The sequence below is a fragment of the Cydia amplana genome, chromosome 5, assembly GCF_948474715.1.
Source record: "Cydia amplana chromosome 5, ilCydAmpl1.1, whole genome shotgun sequence".
In the NCBI taxonomy this organism is placed as follows: Eukaryota; Metazoa; Arthropoda; class Insecta; order Lepidoptera; family Tortricidae; genus Cydia; species Cydia amplana.
In genome coordinates this window covers 18,842,193-18,865,995 of record NC_086073.1, presented here as the reverse complement: position 1 = coordinate 18,865,995, position 23,803 = coordinate 18,842,193, and the positions used below count along the sequence as shown (strand labels likewise).

Sequence of the window (23,803 nt, the reverse complement as noted above, 5' to 3'; positions counted from 1 at the left end):
CAAATACTTCAATTAAAATTAGTTATTTACTATTAAAACAGCTATATTAGCAAAAAAAATATGGTCAAGGTTTCATAGATTAATGGGAATAAAACACGCGGAAAATAGAAGAAAAAAACAAATAAAGAGGGGAGATAATCTGTGCCTTTTTATAAAGAAACATCATGATGATGATATACATCTTTAATTATCATTATATTTGTGTATTCTGTTCTTACGTAAGAATTGAATAGTGCACAATTTGTTAATATTTGGATAAATTGAATAGTTAAGTACGTTAAAATACGATTTTTTTATATTCAAATATAAATGAAAAGAGAATACTTACCTACTTCAAAAATATGAATCAAAGTATAGTAATTGGGCTATCGATTGGTTATAAACTTGTAAAATTCTTGCAAATATATTTATGAGTATGACACATAATGTCAAAATTGTTTCAACAAGTAAAGAAAAGACAAAACCCACCTTGACTCTATTAGATAGCCTCAGGAACACAGACTCCTTCTGGATCGTGGTCTGGGGCTGGTTCTGCGACGCCGGCCCCGGCGTCGGGTCCACCGCAATCTGATCCAAGTCCGACAGCGCGTCCTCCAACAACCCCTCACTCCCTTCCTCGGGTGGAATTATCACCTCTTTAGCTTTCTCGGTAGTCACTTCAATTTTATTTTTACCGTCTTTGGAATAATCTTTTTCATCAACTTTGATTTCTATGTTCTCTATTTGCTTCTCTTCGGGTTTCTCTTGGACGATTTTATCATCCGCGACTACCGGCTCGTTTTCACTTTCTTCCTCTTTTGGTATTTCAACTGGCACTGGTCTCTCAACGGTCTCTTCGACTACAACTGGTTTTTCTTCAGATTCGACTGTCTCGTTGGCTTCGTCCGACGAAGCATTGTTGAGCGATACTAACTTCACGTCCTGTTCGGAGTTCGTTTCACTGCTGACGTTCTGCGGCGATTCGTCAACGGTCAAATTAGAGGTAACATTCAATTCGGTTTCGAAACTAGTGTTTAAAACTACTTTTTTCTCTTTAATTGCGAGAATATTACACAACGCGGCTAAATACTTAGGGGGAAACAATGCGTTCATATATGCCACGCGCTCTTCGGCAAACTCGATAGTCTTTGTACTTTTAAAGTCCAAGCCGAAAGGCTGGCATATACTGGTGCACTTCAGAGTCTCACGGAGGAACACTTGACGCACTAAATTAGTCAGTTTATCTGAACTACAACTAACCAGTTCATACACTTCATTGTAGAGCGATTCACTACAATTATCACAAACTATTATATGGCTGGGGGAGCAACACCTTTTGTACATTTTGTCCGTCGACGTGTCGTTGTGTTCGCTTGAAACGTTTTTAGGAACTTCTGTTTTGACTAACGCTTGTGCGGCTTTCTTCATTATAGACATGACCGCGTCTCGCGCGGAACCAAACAGGTTTTTAGTCGGTTCGGTTTCTGCTACTGGAACAGCGGGAACGTCAATACTTTCGTCATCATCGTCGTCGTCATCGATGTGGGCGGCGTGCTGCGAGCTCTCCTTCTCTAAAACCTCAAACTCCGAGGTCCCGTACACTTTGAACAGCGAAACGGGACAATAATGTTCGGAGCCGTGGTGCGACAGGAGTTCGACTTTGATAAATTTTCCGAACAGATGCGGATATAAATCAAAACTTTGAACGTCTCTCAAGTCCTTGGCCGTGAATTGTCCGACACTAGCCCACTCGCGCGTCGGGAAACGATCACTGAAGTAGACGGCGAAGTCTTTAGGGGTGGACGAGAATAGCTCGAAGTTGGCTATTTCTATTTTTTGCGCTTGAACAGCTTCGCAGAGCTCCACTACGAACCAGATGCGACTGTTGCAAGTGTTGAGCATGTATTCGTCCCTGTTGGGGGACAGGATGGAGCTGGCGGAGCCGGCCTCGGGGTTGCAGGCCACGACCTTGGCCGCGCACGACGGCGAAGCGTAGTTTTTCGACCGCAGTTTTGTGCTCTTACTGCTAAAGTTAGTACTGCTATGACTAGGTTGACTCGAGTGGTTCAGGACAGTGTCTTTCTTTTCCGCCTCTGCGAGCTGTTTCTGCGCCCACTCCGAGAACGAGGGTATGTCCTCTTGTGGCATTTCTGGTTTGACTGGAATGTTAGGTTTCTCCTCGTTGTCCTCCGTTTGAGATTCTGCGGGTTCCTCAGGGGGTGGTGTGGTGTGAAATGCATCTTCTGTCTGCCGCACCTCGTGCATAGGTTTAGCTTTGACGACGAGGTGAGATTCTGCCGCATCCTTCTCTGCTTCTTTTTCTTCTAAGACCTCGCTGCCGTCTACGATGGTGAAGGTCTTGGTTTCGTTGTGCTGCTCGGAGTCGTTCACGAACAACAGGTCCTCGGGAGTTTTCAAGTCTAGTTTCGCGTTGTCCGCTAGCGAGATGAGAATTGGAGGTTGTCCAGTGTCAGGTAATCTGAAAAAAAAATTAACAAACATTATTGACATGTTATGTAGACATTTATTCTGTGCTTATCGCAAGTATCATGAATATATAATTACGGGAAGAGTTTAAAAACAAAGCAGATGAAGAACACACAAAGTAAATCGCACATCCTGCATTTATTTTCATATCCCGGGCAAGTAAAAAATAGGATATATAAATACCGAAAAGTATTAGAAACGTCCTGTATCATTAGGGCGGAAAGAATAATTAATCGCTGGAAACGATTACAATGGATAATACAATTATGGCCCTTCGAGATGGATACGGGCATTATTTTAATTGGTTTAATACGGGCTATATGTTAACTATATCGAAATATAATGTACGGAAGCCGTTGAGTTATGTTAGAAATCACGTATTTATAACTTGATTTAGCCCCAGATACACTTGTAAGTTTTACTTACGTAAGTAAGGACACAGATATACTACAGAATGAGAGATGAATATCGTTATCTCATCCTAACAAATAGCTTTGTCTCTACTTACGTAAGTAAAACTTACAAGTGTATTTCAGGTCTTATGTAAATATAATTTAACTATTAGGTATCGGTCTACACTTATTGTTGCATATTCCTGCATTGGAACAACAATTTATTTACATTAAACATATATACAGTGGTCCTATACTAAGCTAAATTAATAAATAACTTAAATCTAAAATAGGCCCTTGAGGCATTGTATCAAGGTTGCTGGCGACATTTCCTCGCTGTATCGCAATGCTGATACGTTGTGCGAGGAAGCCGCCAGCTCTTCGGTCACCAGTTACGTCAACCGGACGCTTCTTGTATTTGTATCTCAAAATACTGAAGAGACAAGAGAAAACTAAGTTAGACAATTCTCCTGTCCATACTATTTGTAGCATACAATATAGAACTGAAAGTTGCATTCTAAAGTACGAGCATCTTGTCACTTGCACTTTCCATACAAGTGTTGAATATGCAGTAACTTAGTCCAGACAGAGCTGAGTGACAAAACAATGTACATTATTGTGACGGTTACACCTGAGAGCCAGAGTAGCCGATCTACCTAAAGTTTTGCGTAGGTTTATCTAGTGTTGGTTAAGACTCAAGCCCTTGTTGACTCTGTTTTTAAGAATCTGACAATTCAGTCGATTTCTCATTTTTCAAGAGTCTCAACAAAGGGACCGTTTCGTTTTAAAATGAGATATGAGCGTTTCGTTTTAAAATGAGAGCATACATTCAATTGGATGGGAGCGGCATATTCGCGGCCAATTCGTGTGACATCAAAAGTTTATATCACGGCACTATAATAAGGTCATACACTTCCATACTGCATAATACTATCGCTCTGTCGCCGCGTCAGTGTCGCTGCGTTAGTGACGCCGGAGCCGCTTTGCTCGGAAGTCTACCTTTACCAACTGACAAATTCTTAAATTGACTCTCGTCATTCTCTAATTTTTTTAACTAGCAACGCAAACAAAATTGAACATCATCATTTCACTAGCAACCATCAGCAATAGTAATACAATTCGTGTTACCAATCTATTAAATAACACGCAACGAAAGCAAACAGTTGCCATTTGAGACAATCACGCCCATATTCATGTACACTTGTACAGACGGGCAATTTATTTTTCACCTCAGCAGCTCGAACAAGGGTACTTTGATTCTTAAAAACAGTGAGCAAAATGCGATTTTGCTCACTGAGTGAGACAAAATGACATTCAAGTGACCTTTATAGTCAAATGTCATTTCAACATGCGGGGTCTAATAAAAGTTCGAAATACTTGGGTTCTATTATCTCTGTCCCTTTCACACTGTTAGCAAAAAGAAACAGACAAAAAAAGTTAAAACGACATTCAACAGTATATTCACGGTTTATAATAGACCCCCGAAAAACTTCAGACCGCATCGTTCCAAACCACGTACGAGTATGAATTCTTAATAATTAATAAATAAAAATAAAGTTTAAGATTTCATAAAAACTGATAAAATACTATATTTTAGGTATTTTATTGTACAATTAAAATAACGAACTCAAAAAATACACAGATCATCACGCAAAATTAATTATTTTACTTTTAAGAATTTTTACCATAGTTGACAAATAGTACGTATCCGCAATTCGGACCGTATCTTACAAAGATTTTTTTTGTTGTCAAAGTTGGCGATTGAAGTGTCAGTTAATGTTTGTTATTTCTATATTATTTTACTGGAATTTATTATTACGTTTTGTTTTTGTGTTCCATTGCGGTAATTAAACTTAATTGTTTGTATATCTTAAGAAAACATGAGTGCAGGTATTAAGTGATGAAGAAGGATTACATTTTTCAAGTTGTCTAATAGGTATGTTCTCACTGTGCTGAGGTGAAAAATGTTGTGTACTACACGAGATCAAAGTTATTTACATCTCGTGCGCTTTTGAGTCCCTTACTACGCTCAAGATACTAAATTAGATTCACTCGCTACGCTCGTGAATCTATTATAGAATCTTTCGCTTGCACGGGACTCAAAATAAGCACTCGAAGAAATATCAAACTTTGATCACTTGTTGTACAAATAACTATAGATCCCGTGGGAGTCAACGTCCGGGCTATTGTGATGTTGCTTGAGTTTAGCTCTGTCTGTGACTCTGTGACACAATCGTGTTTATTTCCGACTTAAATCATTCGACACATACTCGTAGCAATAAGCAAGAGTCCGTAAGATCTGTCTGATTCCCGCCAAACAGTGACACCTCTATTGACATTAGCATGATGAGCACCAGGGGCCCGTTTCTCAAAAGCTTGTAACTTGTAATACAAGTGGAAGTCCCTTTCTAACAAAAGCTGTCAAAAAGTGACATCCGCTTGTAAGCTTTTGAGATACGACGTTAGGCTTATTAAAAACTTGTTGTTGAAACAATATTAAATTCAACGTTAGATAAGCTTTCTAATTTCTAATGCATTAATACCAATGTTTATTTACTTTATTTTAGCAACGTCTCAATATTCTACCGCCTTACCATTTACCCAAACAAAAGGTAGGATTATGATAAAGTTATCATTCCAGTAACGGTGTGTAAGCCGTGTTTGTAGCCAAGGTGAACGACCAAGTCATGACCGCACGTTCCCTGCGGATTGTCGACATGCACCTTCATTCCACGTCTAGGGAGTCGCACTGCACGCATGACTGCCAGTTACTCGTATAACCTAAACTAAATCTTATCCACTGGTTTGGCCGCCATGTTCCTTTTAAAAATATCAGTCTTAAAAGATAGACCACGCGAGTACATATGTACTCGTGTTCAAATAGATCAAAAATATCCAGCTAGGTGCCACTAGGTTTATAGGACATGAAATTATATATACCTATTCTATCTGGAAAACTTCGATGGCTTCAGTTTGTTAAGTTGGCGAACGTCCCAGACCCGGGATTTTGAATCCCGCCTGAGGCAGTGATTTTTTCCATTTAATCAATCAATCAATTAATCTTTACTGCAGATAACAAATGATCTATATTACCTACATTAAAATCACGACAATGCACGGTAACACATTGTTGACAAATGTATGCTTATGTATTACTGCGGCAACACTTGTTTACAAGCCGTGAGATCTGGACGAGCCTCTGCCGTCTGTCTGAACATAAACAACAAGATTGTTCACTCAGACCGCCAGAGAAGTTATCTGACGCGCGCGGTTGCAACCCAATCTCAAAATTCCTGCATTCCGACAAGGTTCACAATGTCGCGCCGCGCACGATAGGCGTGGCGTTCAAAGGGTCAAGCAGCTACTTGCCTGGAGACTTAAGGCTTATTTAGACGGTACGCGAACTCGTATACGATTTTATTTACACTGCAGACCATTGAGGTGACATCAATTCAACCGACAGATCAAATAACGCAATGTAATGAAACTCGCATGCGAGTTCTCGCACCGTCTAAATGAGCCCTAAAAAGACGTGTCTGTTGTAGTGTTATGTACTAACTACGAGGGTGAATCAAAAAGTCCTTAGAACTGGCTGTTTATAAAAAGTTTTTAAATGAAGTTTATTTTTTATTTTTATCTGTCATTATAACGTAATATTTGACAGTTGGTTTCATTCGAATTGTTCCCGCCGTTACATGGTAAATCAATATTTTGCGAAATAAGTCGACTAAAAGGTCCCATTATGGAAAAAAATGAGTTACGTGCCGTGATAAAGTACTTGTGTATGAAAAAAATTACTACCAAGAATTTTTTTTTGGATATTCAGCAAACCGTAGGCACTAGTGCTGTACCCTATTCCACCGTCGCTTTCTGGGTTGCCGAGTTTAAAAGAGGCAGATCTAGCTGCGAAGACGACCCCCGCTCCGGCCGACCCTCTACCTCAGTTAACGCAAAAACCGTTGAAAAAATTGAGAAAATGGTTTTGGACGACCGGCGACTAACAATTAAATACATAGCAGAGACTCTAAAGATTTCGTTTGGTAGTGTACATTCAACTAACCGATGTTTTGGGTTTTAAAAAAGTGTCAGCAAGATGGGTTCCGCGAATGTTAACGCAGGCTAACAAAGACTTGCGTTTAGAAGTTTCGAAGCGGAATCTAAAGAAAATCTTGCATGATCCGGACACTTTTTATCGTCGTTTCGTAACAATGGACGAAACATGGGTTCACCATTTTGACCCTGAAACAAAAAAGCAAAGCATGTCCTGGAAACGGCCATCCTCCCCTCCAATAAAGAAATCTAGAGTATTTCCGATAGCAGGTAAAGTTATGGCCTCAGTTTTCTGGGATGCAGAAGGAATCCTTTTTATTGATTATCTGCCTAAAGGAAAAACCATTACAGGTGCCTATTACACCGATTTGATACCAAAAGTGCGTCAAGCAATCAAAGAAAAACGTCGAGGAAAATTGAGTGCGGGAGTGCTTTTTCACAATGATAATGCTCCGGCTCGTCGATCACAAATGGCTTTCACTGCAATCCGCCAAGCTGGTTTTGAGATCTTTGATCATCCGCCCTACTCGCCAGACTTAGCTTCTAGTGATTCCCACTTGTTTCCGAAACTAAAGGAGCACATTCGCGGAACTAAATTTGATGCCAACAACGCGGTCATGGGTGCCGTAGAGGAGTTTTTTGAGGCTCAAGAAAAATCGTTTTTTTATGATGGATTAGAAAAACTTGAAAAACGGTATAATAAATATATAGAACAAGAAGGAAATTATGTTGAAAAGTAAAAAAAATAAAAATGATATTCGTTTGTTTTTGACCCTATTTCTAAGGACTTTTTGATTCACCCTCGTATGCTTCACCCACACACGCACGTATAGTTGTAGTATATAATAGCATATACGCGTTATTTTAACAGAATGTATTCGTATTTAGACACCAACAGTTGTATCATTGACGCCACTCCTTACATGGCGACCCTGCCAGGATTCGAACCTGGAATCTTCTGATATACTTTTTTATGCAGCGGGCTAAATTTAGTGATGTTAAGGCTACTTGAGTATGCAGTAAGCCTTAAGGGGATGACGAACATTATGCAAGCCGAAACGCAACAATTGCGCAACTTTAAGTCAGGCATAAATAATTGCTCATGTCCCAAGCCAAGCCTAATCCACCGTGTCGATATAATTATGCTAAATATCTATTTTTACCACGCGAGTTTGCGTTATGAGGATGTTTCAAACGATAATTGCCTGTCAATTTCTAATCGTCCAAACAGTTCGTATGCACGATTTTAACAGGCAAATATATAAAAACGAATAAGTACTTACGAAACTTTATGAAGGCAAAATATATAATATAATTTTTTGGTCAATTGCACGCAATGGTGAAGTAACTAGGAATGTTAATCATTAAATTAGTTTCTTTTTCATTCTTCAGTTCAGTCATGTCACTTCAATTTAATACGATCGACTATTTAAATATAAGTATACAGTTTTAACGTTCCTTTTTCTACCTAAACATAAATTATACAAAGTCAATATTCAAAACCCGCCGCCCAATCATATGATGCTTTTAATAAATACTTACCGCCTAATCGCTAACTTACATCATCATGAAACAGCAGGGCAGCAGCCCGGTTGCCGCTGCGTATGTGGCTTACAACCGGGTTGGAAGTTGGTACAATCCTTACGTGTTTCATATCTTGGTGAGCCCTTGGTACCATCGCCCACACTGTTAACTGACAGCTCGTAAACCTTATTACAGAAGGCATAAGGTCCACCGATGGATACTTAAGAGTGTTGCTGTTTGTATCTGCAGGATCAGCTGAGACATCAACGTAGACTTAGCAACAAGTGACAGGGCTAGAACAGTACTTACGTGTAGAAGATCTTGGTGAGCCCCTGGTGCCCTCGCCCAGACTGTTAACTGACACCTCGTAAACCTTATTACAAAAGGCATAAGGTCCACCCATGGATAGTTAAGAGTGTTGCTGTTTGTACTTGTAGGAGCAGCTGGGACATCAACGTAGACTTAGCAACAGGTGACAGGGCTAGAACAGTACTTACGTGTAGAATATCTTGGTGAGCCCCTGATGCCCGCCGTAAGAGAGCAGCTGGCACACCAGCAGGCCCGCCAGCAGCGCCCGCGGCGGCGACATCGCCACGCCGCCGCCGCATTGGCGCCACCGTGCACCTATCACACACAGCCGACCGCTTATCCTCGATGCTTCGTGGCCCTGGTAAGCGCTATGGTCAGATCTTCGGCGGCCTGTGTTTGACGGTTTCAATCGAAGCAGGAACGCTCAATGGCGTTCGTATTGATATGGTAGGAGCACTTTTTCTGCTCGATATCGTAACAGTAAGTGTGGTTGCACGTACTGCATCTATCGTTCAACACCGCTGGGTATCTTTAAACACTGTGGCTTTAGGGAGTGGCAAGTGTCAGCAGTGGGACCTAAGTTCTGTGTCACGATGTTAAGATATGGTATTAGGACCAATTTATCTTCTGTTCGCCGAGTGTTCGATCAGATATCTATCACTTATCACCCGACGCGGCTGGGTATCTCTATGCTCTTCTGGGGTCTTTAGTGTCCTGTACCTATTGCTCGACGGTTCTAATCGTGGTACGAACATTCGATGACTTGTTAGCTTATGGTAGGACCAGTTTGTTTTCTATTATGGAGTGTTTGCTTCAAATCTTTGAAGACATCCTGTGGTCCTATAGTTTGGGAACTTTAGAGGTACTCCTGTTCTTGAGTTCTTATATAGTTGGCCTGTGTCACAAAAAGGGTCAGCGAGAATTTAAGGGTCATCGGTCCCCAGTTTTACGTCAGTTTCGTGAATAATTTTCGTGCGGGCGTTTTCCGCAATTTGTTTTCTAGAAGGACTTTCTGTCAGATTAAATGCTTTCATATAGACTGAAATTTGTAATGTTAATGACGTTTCATAATGGTCACGTTCGTTTTAATATGACGTTTTCACAGCATTTCACGAATTCATAAATATTCCAATACGAATCCTCTTGTGGTCACTTTTGTCACAAGTTCGATATATTATGTATATTTATTAGGTATATTTCACTTTCGTTTCTCAAGGAACGAAGAAGTTTTCAAAACACAATTTTTTTTAGGTATAAAAATGTCTTTCACGTTGTAGTGTTACACTGTGGAAACAATGGCGTGATTCCCTGAACGTGTTTCGGAACAATGAGGTGGTTGTTTATATCATTCACCCATTCACTCTTTGCCGGCTGAACAATGTGTCAGTGTGGCGTTTATGACGCGCCCATGTTTTTACGAACGCGACAAAATCTTTCACACGTTAGAAAAGAAATAAGAATGCTTTACGGTTGCGATAAAGGTAGGCGGCAAGAGAGCTAAGGCATGACGTTGCGACTTGCAAGCTAGCCGCAAAATTGCATGGTCACTGAATTCATTCATAATATGCCCATGCAAATGCAAAGTAGCAGCTCGCTGTACAATATATGTGTAACAGCATTACAGCACTCACAGCAGTGACGCATAAATATTATAAGCAGCAACAACGGGAGACAAATTTTTAAACTAAAACAAATGTCTGTGCGACCGATATTTAACTACTTAAACTCTCTAACTTAAGAGCTCATCAACGTGAACACTAGCGCCACTGCTAAATAATCGTGATTATTCAGATTTAACGAAAGATATTTAAAAAAGGGGGCCGCTACGTACTGTATCTTGTATTATTAAAGTACCTTTTGAATACATCAAACTAGTTTCTATGTTGCTGGATTCGTCAATCTATGCGTCCAAAGTTAAAACGGCCGTTTTTGTTTTGAGTTTATAGATTGACGAATCCAGCAACATAGAAACTAGTTTGATTTACTCAAAAGGTACTTTAATACTAGATACAGTACGTAACGGCCCCCTTTTTAGGGTTCCGTAGCCAAATGGCAAAAAACGGAACCCTTATAGATTCGTCATGTCTGTCTGTCTGTCTGTCCGTCTGTCTGTCCGTCCGTATGTCACAGCAACTTTTCTCCGAAACTATAAGAACTATACTGTTGAAACTTGGTAAGTACGAGGGGCGTTCAAAATATTCTCGGTATTGATATCTTACGACCTCTTCTAAAATTTCTTTCGTTACTGGCCGCTAAGGTTTATTCATTGACATTAATAAAAAGTATAATTCGAACCGAGATAGTCTTTTGTTTTTCTGCAATTGCTGAACAAACATGAACATCATGTGCGAATTGACAATGTTAACTAAATTAGAACATCGATGCGTGATAAAATTCTTGACAAAACAGGGTAAAAATCAAAAAACCATAAAAGAGGAAATGGATTGTGTTTACCGTGAGTCTGCTCCTTCTTTATCTACCATTCAAAAGTGGTCAAGCGAGTTTAAACGCGGAAGGGAGAGTATTGTAGATGACCCTAAACCTGGCCGGCCTGTAGTAGCTACTTCACAAGAAAATATTGATAAAGTGGAAAAACTTATATTGGAAGATGGTCGAGTGAAGGTAAAATCTATAGCACAAGTAACCAATCTCTCTATTGGTACCGTACATGATATTATACATGACCATCTTAATATGTCAAAAGTAAGTGCAAGATGGGTTCCGCGAATGCTGACTCGGCTTCAAAAAGACATGCGTGTAGCTTGTTGTTCCGATTTTATTGACCTGTGCGGTGAAAATCCTGATGAGGTGCTGCAAAGAATAGTTACTGGAGATGAAACCTGGGTTCATCATTATGACCCAGAGAGTAAACAAGAGTCCATGCAGTGGCACATTAAGGGTTCAGCTCATCCCAAGAAGTTCAAGGTCATCCCTTCAGCTGGCAAGGTCATGGCCACGATATTTTGGGATTGTGAAGGAGTATTACTAATCGATTATAAAGAAAAAGGTGTAAATATCACAGGACAGTACTACGCTAACATTCTACGTCAATTAAAGGATGTAATTAAAGAAAAGAGGCGAGGAAAGTTAACCAAAGGTATTCTGCTTCTGCATGACAACGCCCCCGTCCATACTGCTCATATTGCCAAGGCAGCTATTGTTGAATGTGGGTTTAAAACTGTTACTCACCCACCGTATAGTCCGGACTTAGCCCCCAGCGACTTCTTTTTGCTCCCCAATCTTAAAAAGGATCTGCGTGGAAATAAATTTTCTGACGATGAAGCATTGAAGGCGGCAGTGGAGGAGCATTTTTACACGAAAGATAAAAAATATTTTTACGAGGGATTAAAAAAAATAATTGATCGATCTTTTAAGTGTATGAACATAGGGGGGGAGTATATTGAAAAATAAAAATATCAAACTTTTCGTACTTGTTTGTTTTCATTCTCATACCGAGAATATTTTGAACACCCCTCGTAGATGTATTCTGTGAACCGCATTAAGATTTACACACAAAAATAGAAAAATAACAATAAATTTTTGGGGTTCCCCATACTTCGAACTGAAACTCAAAAATTTTTTTTTCATCAAACCCATACGTGTGGGGTATCTTAGGGATAGGTCTTCAAAAATAATATTGAGGTTTCTAATATCATTTTTTTCTAAACTGAATAGTTTGCGCGAGAGACACTTCCAAAGTGGTAAAATGTGTGTCCCTCCCCCCTGTAACTTCTAAAATAAGAGAATGATAAAACTAAAAAAAATATATGATGTACATTACTGTTTACCATGTACTACTTACCATGTAAACTTCCACCGAAAATTGGTTTGAACGAGATCTAGTATTTTTTTTTTATACGTCATAAATCGCCTAAATACGGAACCCTTCATGGGCGAGTCCGACTCGCACTTCGCCGCTTTTTTTAAATATCATTCGTTAAATTTACATAATCACGATTATTTAGCAGTGTGCACGTTGATGGGCTCTTAATGTATATCAGGGTAAGTCGATTATTTTATTAGCGATGTGTGACCACCTCCTACTTATTTCAGGACTAATAGAAACGGTCGTGAAACTTGATTCATCACGAAACCAAAGTGATTAGTAGACAAAACGATACCCAATATAGGAATAATAGGATTATAGGGAATACTCGGCTTGAATATCGTTATATTCTAGCTAGGAGCTTCTCTAATATTATTAACCTTTTCAACGCTTTTCGTCCCATGCTAAAATGTGGCTTATACGCCAAATGGTTGCAATATGAAGAGCGAAAATAAACCTTATCTGTCAGCAGGAAAATTGCTTTGACAGCGTCCGTCATAGCCTTTTTAGTGGCTGTTGGCGTCATGGGCACGACAGCACTCGACCACTTTAGTGGCTCTTGGCGTTGAAAAGGTTAAAAGAAAGGAACTTTTGATGTCTCGCAATTAACCAATTTTTTTAAAGCGAGCGCCAAAAAATCTTGTCTCAATAGGCACAGTCGCCAATTCATTAACTTGTAGGTGAATGAATGAATGATCTCATTGCACGATTTGCACGCCGTATTCAATTGTTGTCTTCATTGGCCCGATTACATCGTTTAGTCTACGATACGGCCTAACTGCCACTAAAATATACACATTTTTTACTCTATTGCCTTGAGATAAAGTTGAAAAATGTATACATATCTGTTACCAAGGATTTACATAAGACATTTTACTTTGAATGTAATTGCGTTTACTTAGTTGCGTAATTAGAATGGATGATTCTATATTCTATTGAACTGATTGTAGCGAAATCGATTAAACCTTATTATCTCTGTTTCCCAAGCTCTTGATAAAGTAATATGGAATATGGAACAAAAACCACAGGGAATTGATAAAACGTCTGTCACATTTATATTGCGTTTTTTATTTCAAATTAGTCTTATTATGTATTGAATTTACAACAAGTAAAATGTAAGCTCAAAGTTTAAATCCATCTACAATGCAATTTAAATTATGTAAATCGCGGAAGTCGTTGAATTACACAACTCTATTATTGTTAATCCAAAAATCGGTAACTTTTCATTGCAAGCATTTAAATTGATTAATGTTTACTTTCATATTGTATACCATTTATATGTTTGTATTTTTTAGGTTATGTAGATTATACAACTGCGTTCGAATTTTTGTGAAATCTGAATGTTTGGACGCAAATGTGTATAATTGTTTTTTAAATAATGATTCTGAATGATAAAAATTTAACGACGACGTTAATTTGGATTTGATTTGGTTTGATATTCAAAGAAATATAATAAACATATCTACGATAAACGGGACATTGCTCTTTAATCGTTATACATTATTTATTGCTAATACTAGCATTGTTTACACTATTAATTTATACTACACACGCCGGCGTCCATATGACGTCACACTCAACTCGTGCGCGCATTGACTCCTGCGCATGGCTTGCGGTTACGCAACAAATCTTACCGATAAGGTAAGGAATTTACTTGGACTGATAAAAGCAAATGTAAGTTCTAAGAAGTAAGAAGAATAAGGGAGAAGAAGAGTGCTGATAAATAGAAGATAAGAGAAAATTAAAAGTTAGTGATGAAAGTAAATCTCGAGGATTAATGAGATGAATAAAAGAGAAGGTAGTAATGACAATCAAGTGAAAAAGAGTTAAAAAGACAGAAATTAGTCGCAGAAGTGGTAAAAAAATATAGGTACAGTCACGCTCTGTGATTGTTTTTGGCTAAATTGGTTGTTGGTACTCAGTTTAATTTAGCTAGAACCCTAAATGGCGTAACAATCCCGTGCGGTGACTGTAGTGAACCAAATATTACTAGTAAGTGTTGAGTGTACCTCAACACTTATTAGTAATATTTGGTTCCTAATAGACACAAAGTCAAGACCAAAAGCGACAAACCTAGGAATTTTTAGAATACCTGAGTTCTAAAAGAGCTTTTAATTCAACTTCTAACGTAGATATGCATTTTAGCATTCGGTCTCAGGCTAATAAGCTTATTAATGCTATCACGTGGAACTAGCTTATGTACTGATTGCAATTAACCATTAGGAACGGCTGTCGATAAGATCATTAAATGCCGATAGCCGCCATTACACATGTCGATATGGTCATTATAATAATGATGACCAAAGCGCAGCGGATAATAAATACATGATTAAATATGTCGATTTAGTTAAATCATGCATTCGTGGTTTGTGTTATAGATTTGATTTAAGCTTATATGACTTGGAACTCCGGTAGCCGTTTAAGAAGTGTAACGCTCTTACGGTAGATGTCGCTAGGGTGTCCCCTAGACCCATAATATGGTGCAAAGATTCGCTGGCTATGGATGAGGTCTTGGTAGCTCAGATGGCAGAGCGCTGGAGTATCGATCCAGAGGCCGTGAGTTCAAGTATCACCCAATACAGTAATTTTTCCACTTTTAAATTTATTCTAAGCTTAATAGCATCGGTCGCAGACGTTTCTGCTTGTTAAAAATTTAATTTATTTAAACTGTCAAACATTAAAAAGGTTTTAACCACGTGGTTTCAAAAGGTCGTGACCACATGCTGCAACGGCGGGAGCACGCGATGGTGGACCGACGTAGCTTCACCTCAGTGCTCCCGTTGAAGATCCTCGTATAGAGCAGTATACTCGTATGTCTAGCAATCTTCGACTTAAAAATACGCGAGTGACCCGTTTTAATTTATTGAATACTCAAAAGATTACCTCAGCTTAATTGGCCACCTACAAACATGGACATGGCCTAAGTAATTAAAATTCAGCTCGCTAATGAGTTACGCTCACGTTCCAGCTAAATGACCGCTAACCTAGCCTAACTGCATTAAACTCGTCGCATACCTACCTATCTAACCCGGTCAGAGAACATATGGGGCATGTAACCGTCTCGTCTTGCGTTTTTCATAAAACGATTGGATAATGATTATGATGCGAATTTTTAGGGTAAACGCGAAAAACATGCACAGGATAGGTACTTACCTATTGCAATATTGTTCGAATCAAAGGTTTTGAATGAATAACTCTTCATGTCTGTATTTCTGTTAGGTATTACCACGTTTTCACTGGTCTTCAGGAGTCCCAGGGAAGGACATAGGATAGTTTTAATCCCGGAAATCATCCCTAAAGGGTATGAAAAGGGGAATTTGATATGGAAGTGACATGGAAATACTAATTCTACGCGTAGGAAGTCGAGGGCAGAAGCCACAGCCAGTAATATAATAAGACCATAGGCCCGACGTGAGCTTATTTCATAATTTCATCAATTAACACCCTCCACAAGCCGCGACGCCATATTGTCATATCAGGGCAAGCTTTCTCGAGTGCAACGGCCCCCGTGGGCAGACCAGACAGGTTCGGCCTACTATTGGCCACTACTATTGGCCAATTCGCGCCATACCAATTATAGGCGCTGTGACAGTTCATTGTCAGATGCAGTTGGAATATGTTGAATGGGAAAATTCTCGAGAGTAATAAATCATAAACTGAAATATTACAGTCAATTTTCGGATTTACCCGACATTCTTAAGTATCTGGGTTTACCCAAATAGACCTTAGATGTCATACATGTACCTACTAAACAAAAAGTGACACAGCTCTCAAGTACCAGAGTCCGGATTCAACCAACTTCAGCTTTCGCGGCTAACGCCATTACAGAAAACACAGTTTTGACGCGGCCGAAATGTTCGGCAGGTTTTTGACCGAAACCGAAACTTCGGCCGAAACATAATTTTTAGCCGAAACCTAAACTTCGGCCGGACACTAATGAAAAGCAGCAGAAAGCGTGCTGTGTCTCGTAAGGTCGGATGACCATATACAGTCGCCATCAGAGCGCCTACCGCGAACTACGTTCGACGTGTTGCCTCCCTGTCACACTTACGTGCGAATTTACAAGTGCGACAGAGAGCCAACACGTCGAACGTGGTTCGCGGTAGGCCCTCAGATACATCGGAGCGGCCATAGTGTTCACAATACCTGAACGCGCACTCTATCGCCTTGACAACAGAGGCGTGTTCAGATATTTGTGAGCACCTTGGCCGCTCCGATCTGACGGCGACTGTACAAGACAAGTTTACAGAGAAACTAGTTGATCAAAAGGGTGTAGAAGAATTGTTTACGAGTCAATTGAACCCATCTAAAACAATTTATAGCAATATTTTATAGCAGCCCCAATACATACTAAACGGCATTTCATGTAAAGAGATAACGAATGGACCTCCAATAACAATTAACTTGGCTATTAATATAATAAATTGCAAACTGAATAAGAAAGAAGCAATGCAGATTTAAGTTTTAAGTACCATTACTTGTTTTCGTTCCATTGGGTACATCATTTTGTATCTATAGAATAATTTCATTTGAGGAACGTTTGAGTATCGACTTTTTTCTCAAACATTTTTGAGATCCATATTAGACGGAGAGCTAGCTACGGAAATAGGTATGCAATTTATACAGCAACCAAATCCCTCTAGTTAGTGTACCATACTATCTGGGGGCACGGCAGTGCCCCCGCCAAGTCGAGCAAAACAAAGAGGCACGGCCGTACCATCCTTTTCTCGAAGCGATTCAGGCCATTTTCGACGTCCTGTAATTTTGTGCTGGCTGAAGCTATAACCCTGAATTTTCAGTAATATATAGGGCTTAACATGCTTAAGATATACATATTCTCAAAAACATTCAATTTGAACTAGTAGTTTAAGAATTATTGTACGTCAAAGTTCCTTATTTTAGACATTGACACACTCACTCACTCACCTACGATCATCATAATTCTAAGGTACTTCTAGTATACCCAAAAGCTTCAAATTTTAAACATAAGTCGTTTTCAGCTTATCAAGCCATAGAAAACCTAAAAATATTGCAATATCAGTCACGTTTACTCGTACCGTACTCGTAAATATGTGTAATGCTCGAACTGCAATTAGCGCTAGCGTTATGTTCAATTAGAAATATTTTTAATAAGTGACGATGATCCTTATGTCATTATGCAGCCGTGCGATGGCCATGTCATTATACGTATTAAAAATTAAAGATATATATTTGATACAGTTTTAACACCCCCTGGCACTGATTAAAATAACCGACTTGGTTTCACATTACATCTCAAAACTTTTTTGTAGTAGAAGCGTTGCGAGACTTGCACCTTTTTACATGTAATGTTTTTGATGGGATCATTATTAATTAATCCGGGCGCCTGGCAGCTGTTCAGCGGTGGGTGTGACAGTGGTTGGGCAACAATGTTGGGGTTGGGGTTGTAAAATCAATTGAAGGCTCTATAAATTCCACACCTTCAGTTGATTTTACTGTGTTTGGTGTGATATTATAGCTAATTATGTATTTAATTCAAATATAACAATGCCAGGCGTTTTATTTGGGTGGAAAGTAGGGCCACCAGGTGTTTAGTACCAGTATTCCATTACCAACCAACATCACAGTAGTTTGACATCAATGAAGAACGAGAAAGACAGGATTTATGACCTATTATGTAAAACTATATGCCTGAATAAACGTTTCGAAACTTGCCTGGAAGGTATTTAAGCAGCTTAATAACATTTCTAATCCCAAACAAGTTCCTGCCCGTGATATACCGATGTCATTTATACCGTTTCATGCAGACTAGCCTTCTCTAGACTCCGCATTTTGAACAATGATATAAGGGGCCCACAGATTACCAGTTCGCTGGACGATGTCAGCCTGTCAGTTGTTCGGAACTGTCACCTTTTGCGTTTAACTGACAGGCTGATATCGTTCGGCGATCTGGTAATCTGTGGGCCCCTTTATGTGTCGTTTCCAAGCAAAAAGCCCCACTTTCTCGCTCGCCATAAAGACGCTTTGACAGGTTATTCGTATAAATAAAGATACAAGCAAATCTCGTCCTTATGGTAAGCGACAAAGTGGGACCTTTGACTAGACTTTGACGCATTTACTTATATCTCAGGATTGGCCTTACGTGCACTAAAAATGGTACTAGTTCAGTGGTGTCACTCAGGAATTCGAGCCAATCGTGTAGTGTAACGCAACTAGTTGCGACCAATCACGCGGCCGCGCGCGCGTGATGCGAACTCATCAAGCGATCGCGTTGCAGCGTTTTATTTCACACCGCTGTACTGGCCCCATTCATGCTCTATTCTTATTGCCCGTAAGGGTAGTCCTGAGATATATATGTCAATGCTTCGACGCATATAAATATCGAAGGGTTATACTCATACGTCATACATGGAGCACAAAAAATACTTTCATATCTTTTCCATTACCTACGAATGAATCTGTTTACTGTAAAGTAAAAGTTGCATCTGACATTATTGTATCCTACAACATTCCGAGTTTGTTTTTGTAAATTTACTTTTATTAGGTACTAAGTTTTATCATTTATGCACGCACACGTGTTGTAAAAAAGCACGCAACTTCAATGCAATCTCGCTCTCATAATAAATGAATATGTACATATTGCATTAGATCACCCACGCGTAGTGAGCGGGACTTGTCTTATATGATATACTTATAAATGTGATTGGGCAAGTGATCTTTGCTTCAAAAAGTCATACCTGCTAGATTTTCAACCATATTCAGCTTTCAATAAGGTTGTATTTTCTATTTTACCACATAATATATGACATTTAGAAAGTAATTTCATTTAACAGGTTTCAACCTGGAGCTAGACCTGGAAAAGTCTAGGATTTCGTAATTATCCATATACGGCGCATATAATGGCACTTGGCTAAGTGTAACAGCGACACTGATTAAATCTATTGGATAACACAATTATAGAATCGTGAGGTTACGTTCTTACGTTCTTGTACAGTCGCCATCAGATATATCGGAGCGGCCAAGGTGTTCACAATATCTGAACACGCGCTCTAACGTCCTGACAACAGAGGCGTGTTCAGATATTTGCGAGCGCCTTGGCCGCACCGATATATCTGATGGCGACTGTACTAGAAACTTGGTTCTGGTAAAGTTTGTGGGTTTTGGTAGGACCGTGTTCTCTGAGAAAGAGAAACACATATTTGCTTTCTAACGGCCCGATTCGAACAATGCTTATAAGAAGTCACAGCGTTACGATACCGATCTGTCAGTGTCAAAAGTGATGTTTTTTGGGTGAAGAAATGTCACTTTTGGCACTAACAGATCGGTGTCGTACCGCTGTGACTTCTTATAAGCATTGTTAGAATCGGGCCGTAAATACTATAGGTACGTACTAATAAAACCTTTCATTAGAACTCAAAGGCTAAGGAATGCAAAGGGATTCTGAAAACCTATAACGGACTCAAAATCTGTCTCTGTCTAGCCGATGTGTCAGCAGGGGGAGGGAATAGGACGGCGAACGGACGACGGTGCTAAAACCGGACAGTTGGCGTCTGGCGCATACTAACTCATTGAGTTGCATTACACTTGATAGATATAATATATATATATATATATATGTAGAAGTAGATACGTGTGTTCATATATGTATGATAGTGTCTAGTTGACGTTAGGTTAGAATCTACCTGATTGTTATAATATGTAATATTTTACATTTAAAATAAATATCTTTTTATTTATTTATTTAAAACTAACTCGAATAAGTCGAATATCTTCATTCAGATATGACAATTACATATTTCAATATTGTAGTCTAAGACAAAATAATTCATAAATCGTATTCTATTCGATCAGATAAGACCAAAAATAAAATTATCTGTCTATTTGTTTAAAGATTGGTACTGATACCTAAATAATTAGAAAGGTTCGGGTTGAATTTGTGGATCATTAGTTGCAGTACTGGATGCAGTTAGGTGATGTTACGGCGGTACGTTTCAAGTCTTCAACGCGGACGAAATCGCGGGCAGAGGCTATAGGCTATAAAATGATCTGACCTGTGTGTGACCAACTAATAACGATTACTAATCTATCTGGTACCACTGTACCAGAATGGCAACCAGTAGTAGATCAAACCCACATACCACCCACGGCCGGGTGGGCGAAATGTAACGAACTTACGACCATTTTATCTATTTATTAGCTATTGTCTCCTAGTGCAATTCAATCTCAAGATGTATTTCGGTACACTCAGTAGCAGAAGCAGATAAGTGGGTGAAATTTAATGATCATAACCCGGTGTGACAGGGAAAATATGGAATATTACGCAAAACTCTGCGTAGGGGGCGCCACTTCCACAATCCGTCACAATCTAAGGGTCTACCGCAAACGAGAGAGTCGAAATTTTGTTATCTAACCTCTCTAGCACTCTTGCATATTCGAACGATAAAGAGGCAGATAGCCGAGTTTCGATTTTCACGTTTCCCGGTAGGCCCTTTGTAAACAAACCGCCTTGATAAATAAATAAATAATAAATAAATATTATAGGACTTTCTTACACAAATTGACTAAGCCCCACAGTAAGCTCAAGAAGGCTTGTGTTGTGGGTACTCAGACAACGATATATATAATATACAAATACTTAAATACATAGAAAACAACCATGACTCAGGAACAGATATCTGTGCTCATCACACAAATAAATGCCCTTACTGGGATTCGAACCCAGTTGATGTATCAATGTCTTATTTTATTGTCTGTGATAACTTGTCAAAAAACAGTTTAAGGCACAATATGTAAAAGTTACTCTATGGTTTACGATGACTGCTAGTGCTGCACTCTGGCGGCAGAACATTGCAGGAATACCCTCTATTCTGGTTTGACGTTAAATCTTTAATTACTTACTGTGTTTATTTATCCTCACTTCCCCCTTTCGCAAACGAGTTAGATAACGCGTATTTTATATCTGACACTGATTGCCGTCATAAAATGTAATGAGTTGAATATTAATAACCCAATCGTCGATATTATCTCGTATTTATTATTTACTATAAATAGTTTTCTGTCCACAGTTGTATAATCGTCGTAATTTAAAGATTATATACATACCTCCTAGTAAATTTAGATATATTAAACATGAACAGGAGAGATACGGATATGTGGGCGGCAATCCTTGATGTTTGTTATGCATGTTTTTAAATAATTTTAGTTAGATTTTTATCATTTTCAAATCGATATATAAAATGTTTGATTTAAAGGAAGCGTAGTCAATTGACTGTTTATTAATTATAATTTTGATAAGATAATCCGAATGTATTTAATTAAAATAATCACAAGATCATTGTATAAAATTAATTAATTACTTATCATTGAATTAATTATTATTTTAAGACGATCTCGGAAATATTAATACATAATTGGGAATTGTATTGATAAACAAGTATAGCGCAGGTGGTGTGGCGTGATCTCAGGTAGTCCTACCTGGAGGGGTAGGGTTGGAAAGGTTATTTAAGTGGTGGCATGCCGTTGTTTTGATTCATTCTTATGCTAAGCGTAGACTGTGTAAGAGCTATCTGTACTCGTAAATAAAACTGAGTTATTAAGTGAAAAGTCTGTTTCTCCTTTACTATTTCTAACATAATGGATGGTGATGAGAAAGGGTTATCACCCGATAACCATGCAGACCAGGCGAATAGTAGAACTTCGCCGACAGATACGATTATAGATAGGTATGTATATACCTAATATACCTATTGCTATTGACTGCCGTTTTGTTTATTGTTAGACAAGGCGTCAAGGCGACAGACCGTCTTCCAAATCTTATTCAGGGAACTAATAAAAATAAAGATAAAAATCAATGTATCCAAATAGGTTCTGTTTGATCGCTTTTGCATCGTCAATATCTTATATCTTAATGGAAAAAGAACTTGAAGACCATTTTAAGACAATCATTTGAAGGCTTACTACTTTAACGGCCAGAAACTATATACTTAGCTACTGACATAAATACCTGCTCATCTCATTCGTACCTAGTGTGGGGCGTGCAGTACTGAAAAAGTGCAAATGTAATCAAATTGACATCATATTTTACGTATCTGAATATCCCTTGTAAGCTTGAGTCATCAATGGACAGTAAGAATCGGGTTGAGGTAGGTCAATAGGCTTGGTTCATTCACACACTTAGGTCTTTGTGTTTGCATCGTCGGCCATAATTTACCTATAGTTTAGTGTAGCTACTTTTGTGATGATTTGCGTACATTGAAAATTAAGCAATCTAAAATTATATAAATCTCAGTTTTACCTCCTGTCTAAGACCCTTTTGGGATTACGGCGCCCTTCGGTCATCTTTAAGGTAGAACAGTATAGTTTGTACTTGTACCTCTAAAAATAGCAAAAGCTTGTACATAATTTAAAGATAAACTAATCGAAAAGGATGTAAAAGGAAGCACTTTTTATCCCGCGGGACGTATCTGTCGGGATATCTGATTTATTTATAGGATGAATATCTTCCGAGTTCGAGGGCATTGATCCTGCTTCAAATACTATTTTGTATACGATGTATTCAAGACTGTAACGTAATATAAATTAGATATTAAAATCCTTTTAAGGTTTTTGGAATTACCCAAATACATTTTATCTATCTGAATTAAAAAGGATCACCTATAACAGTAACAAATTGGTAAGTACATACTTGAATTTATGGAAATTCTTCACTTCCCGCTCCTTTATACGTTCGACGAAGTTATCGCTGTTTTAGTTAATTGAAAACAGAGACTCACGATTTTTATATCCACTTAGCAAGTTGGCAAATTAGTGAGAAATTACAGTGTATTATGATTATGACTGCGTAATAACATATTTACACGAAAGTATTTACTAAATTGCTTATTATTCTCAACGTTTTTCTGCATACTGTTATTCCGATAAAACTTATACTTACAACGCTAGTTACATTAATTACGTTTAATGTAATTAAACGGTTCCGTGACTTGCGTAATTGTCACATGCCCACATGTCACGTAATGGCTGGAGGTGTGGATTCCACAGCTCAGTTAAAAGAAAGGTGGCGGTGTAAAAAGGAAAAATGTTGCAAGAATGTGAAAATCTGAACGTAACACCATCAGTTGAAAAGCTGCGCATGGGCGTGTGATGATGAAGCCCTAGACATCTGCCGCGGCCCGGAAGCTTTTAGTCACTTTTTCTTTCGAATATGACATCTGTTCCATTCCAGTTTATATGCTATAATCATCTGTTCTGGAGATCG

The 23,803-nt window shown here is 38.7% G+C and overlaps 1 protein-coding gene across 2 annotated transcripts in view; it reads right to left on the bottom strand.

The window, feature by feature from the left end:
* Positions 1–23,803, bottom strand: part of LOC134648311 (SUN domain-containing ossification factor) — an 80,180-nt gene that overhangs the window by 2,091 nt on the left and 54,286 nt on the right. Inside the window, exons 1-2 of one of the 2 annotated variants that reach the window (XM_063502804.1) lie at positions 8,930–9,202; positions 469–2,458 (exon numbers count right to left, since the gene is read on the bottom strand). In XM_063502804.1, the coding sequence (XP_063358874.1) occupies positions 469–2,458; positions 8,930–9,021 (2,082 nt within the window). In that variant the 5' untranslated portion in view covers positions 9,022–9,202. Of the gene's footprint in view, positions 1–468; positions 2,459–8,929; positions 9,203–23,803 lie in introns of those variants that run through there. The other variant, XM_063502803.1, reaches the window with a different exon arrangement.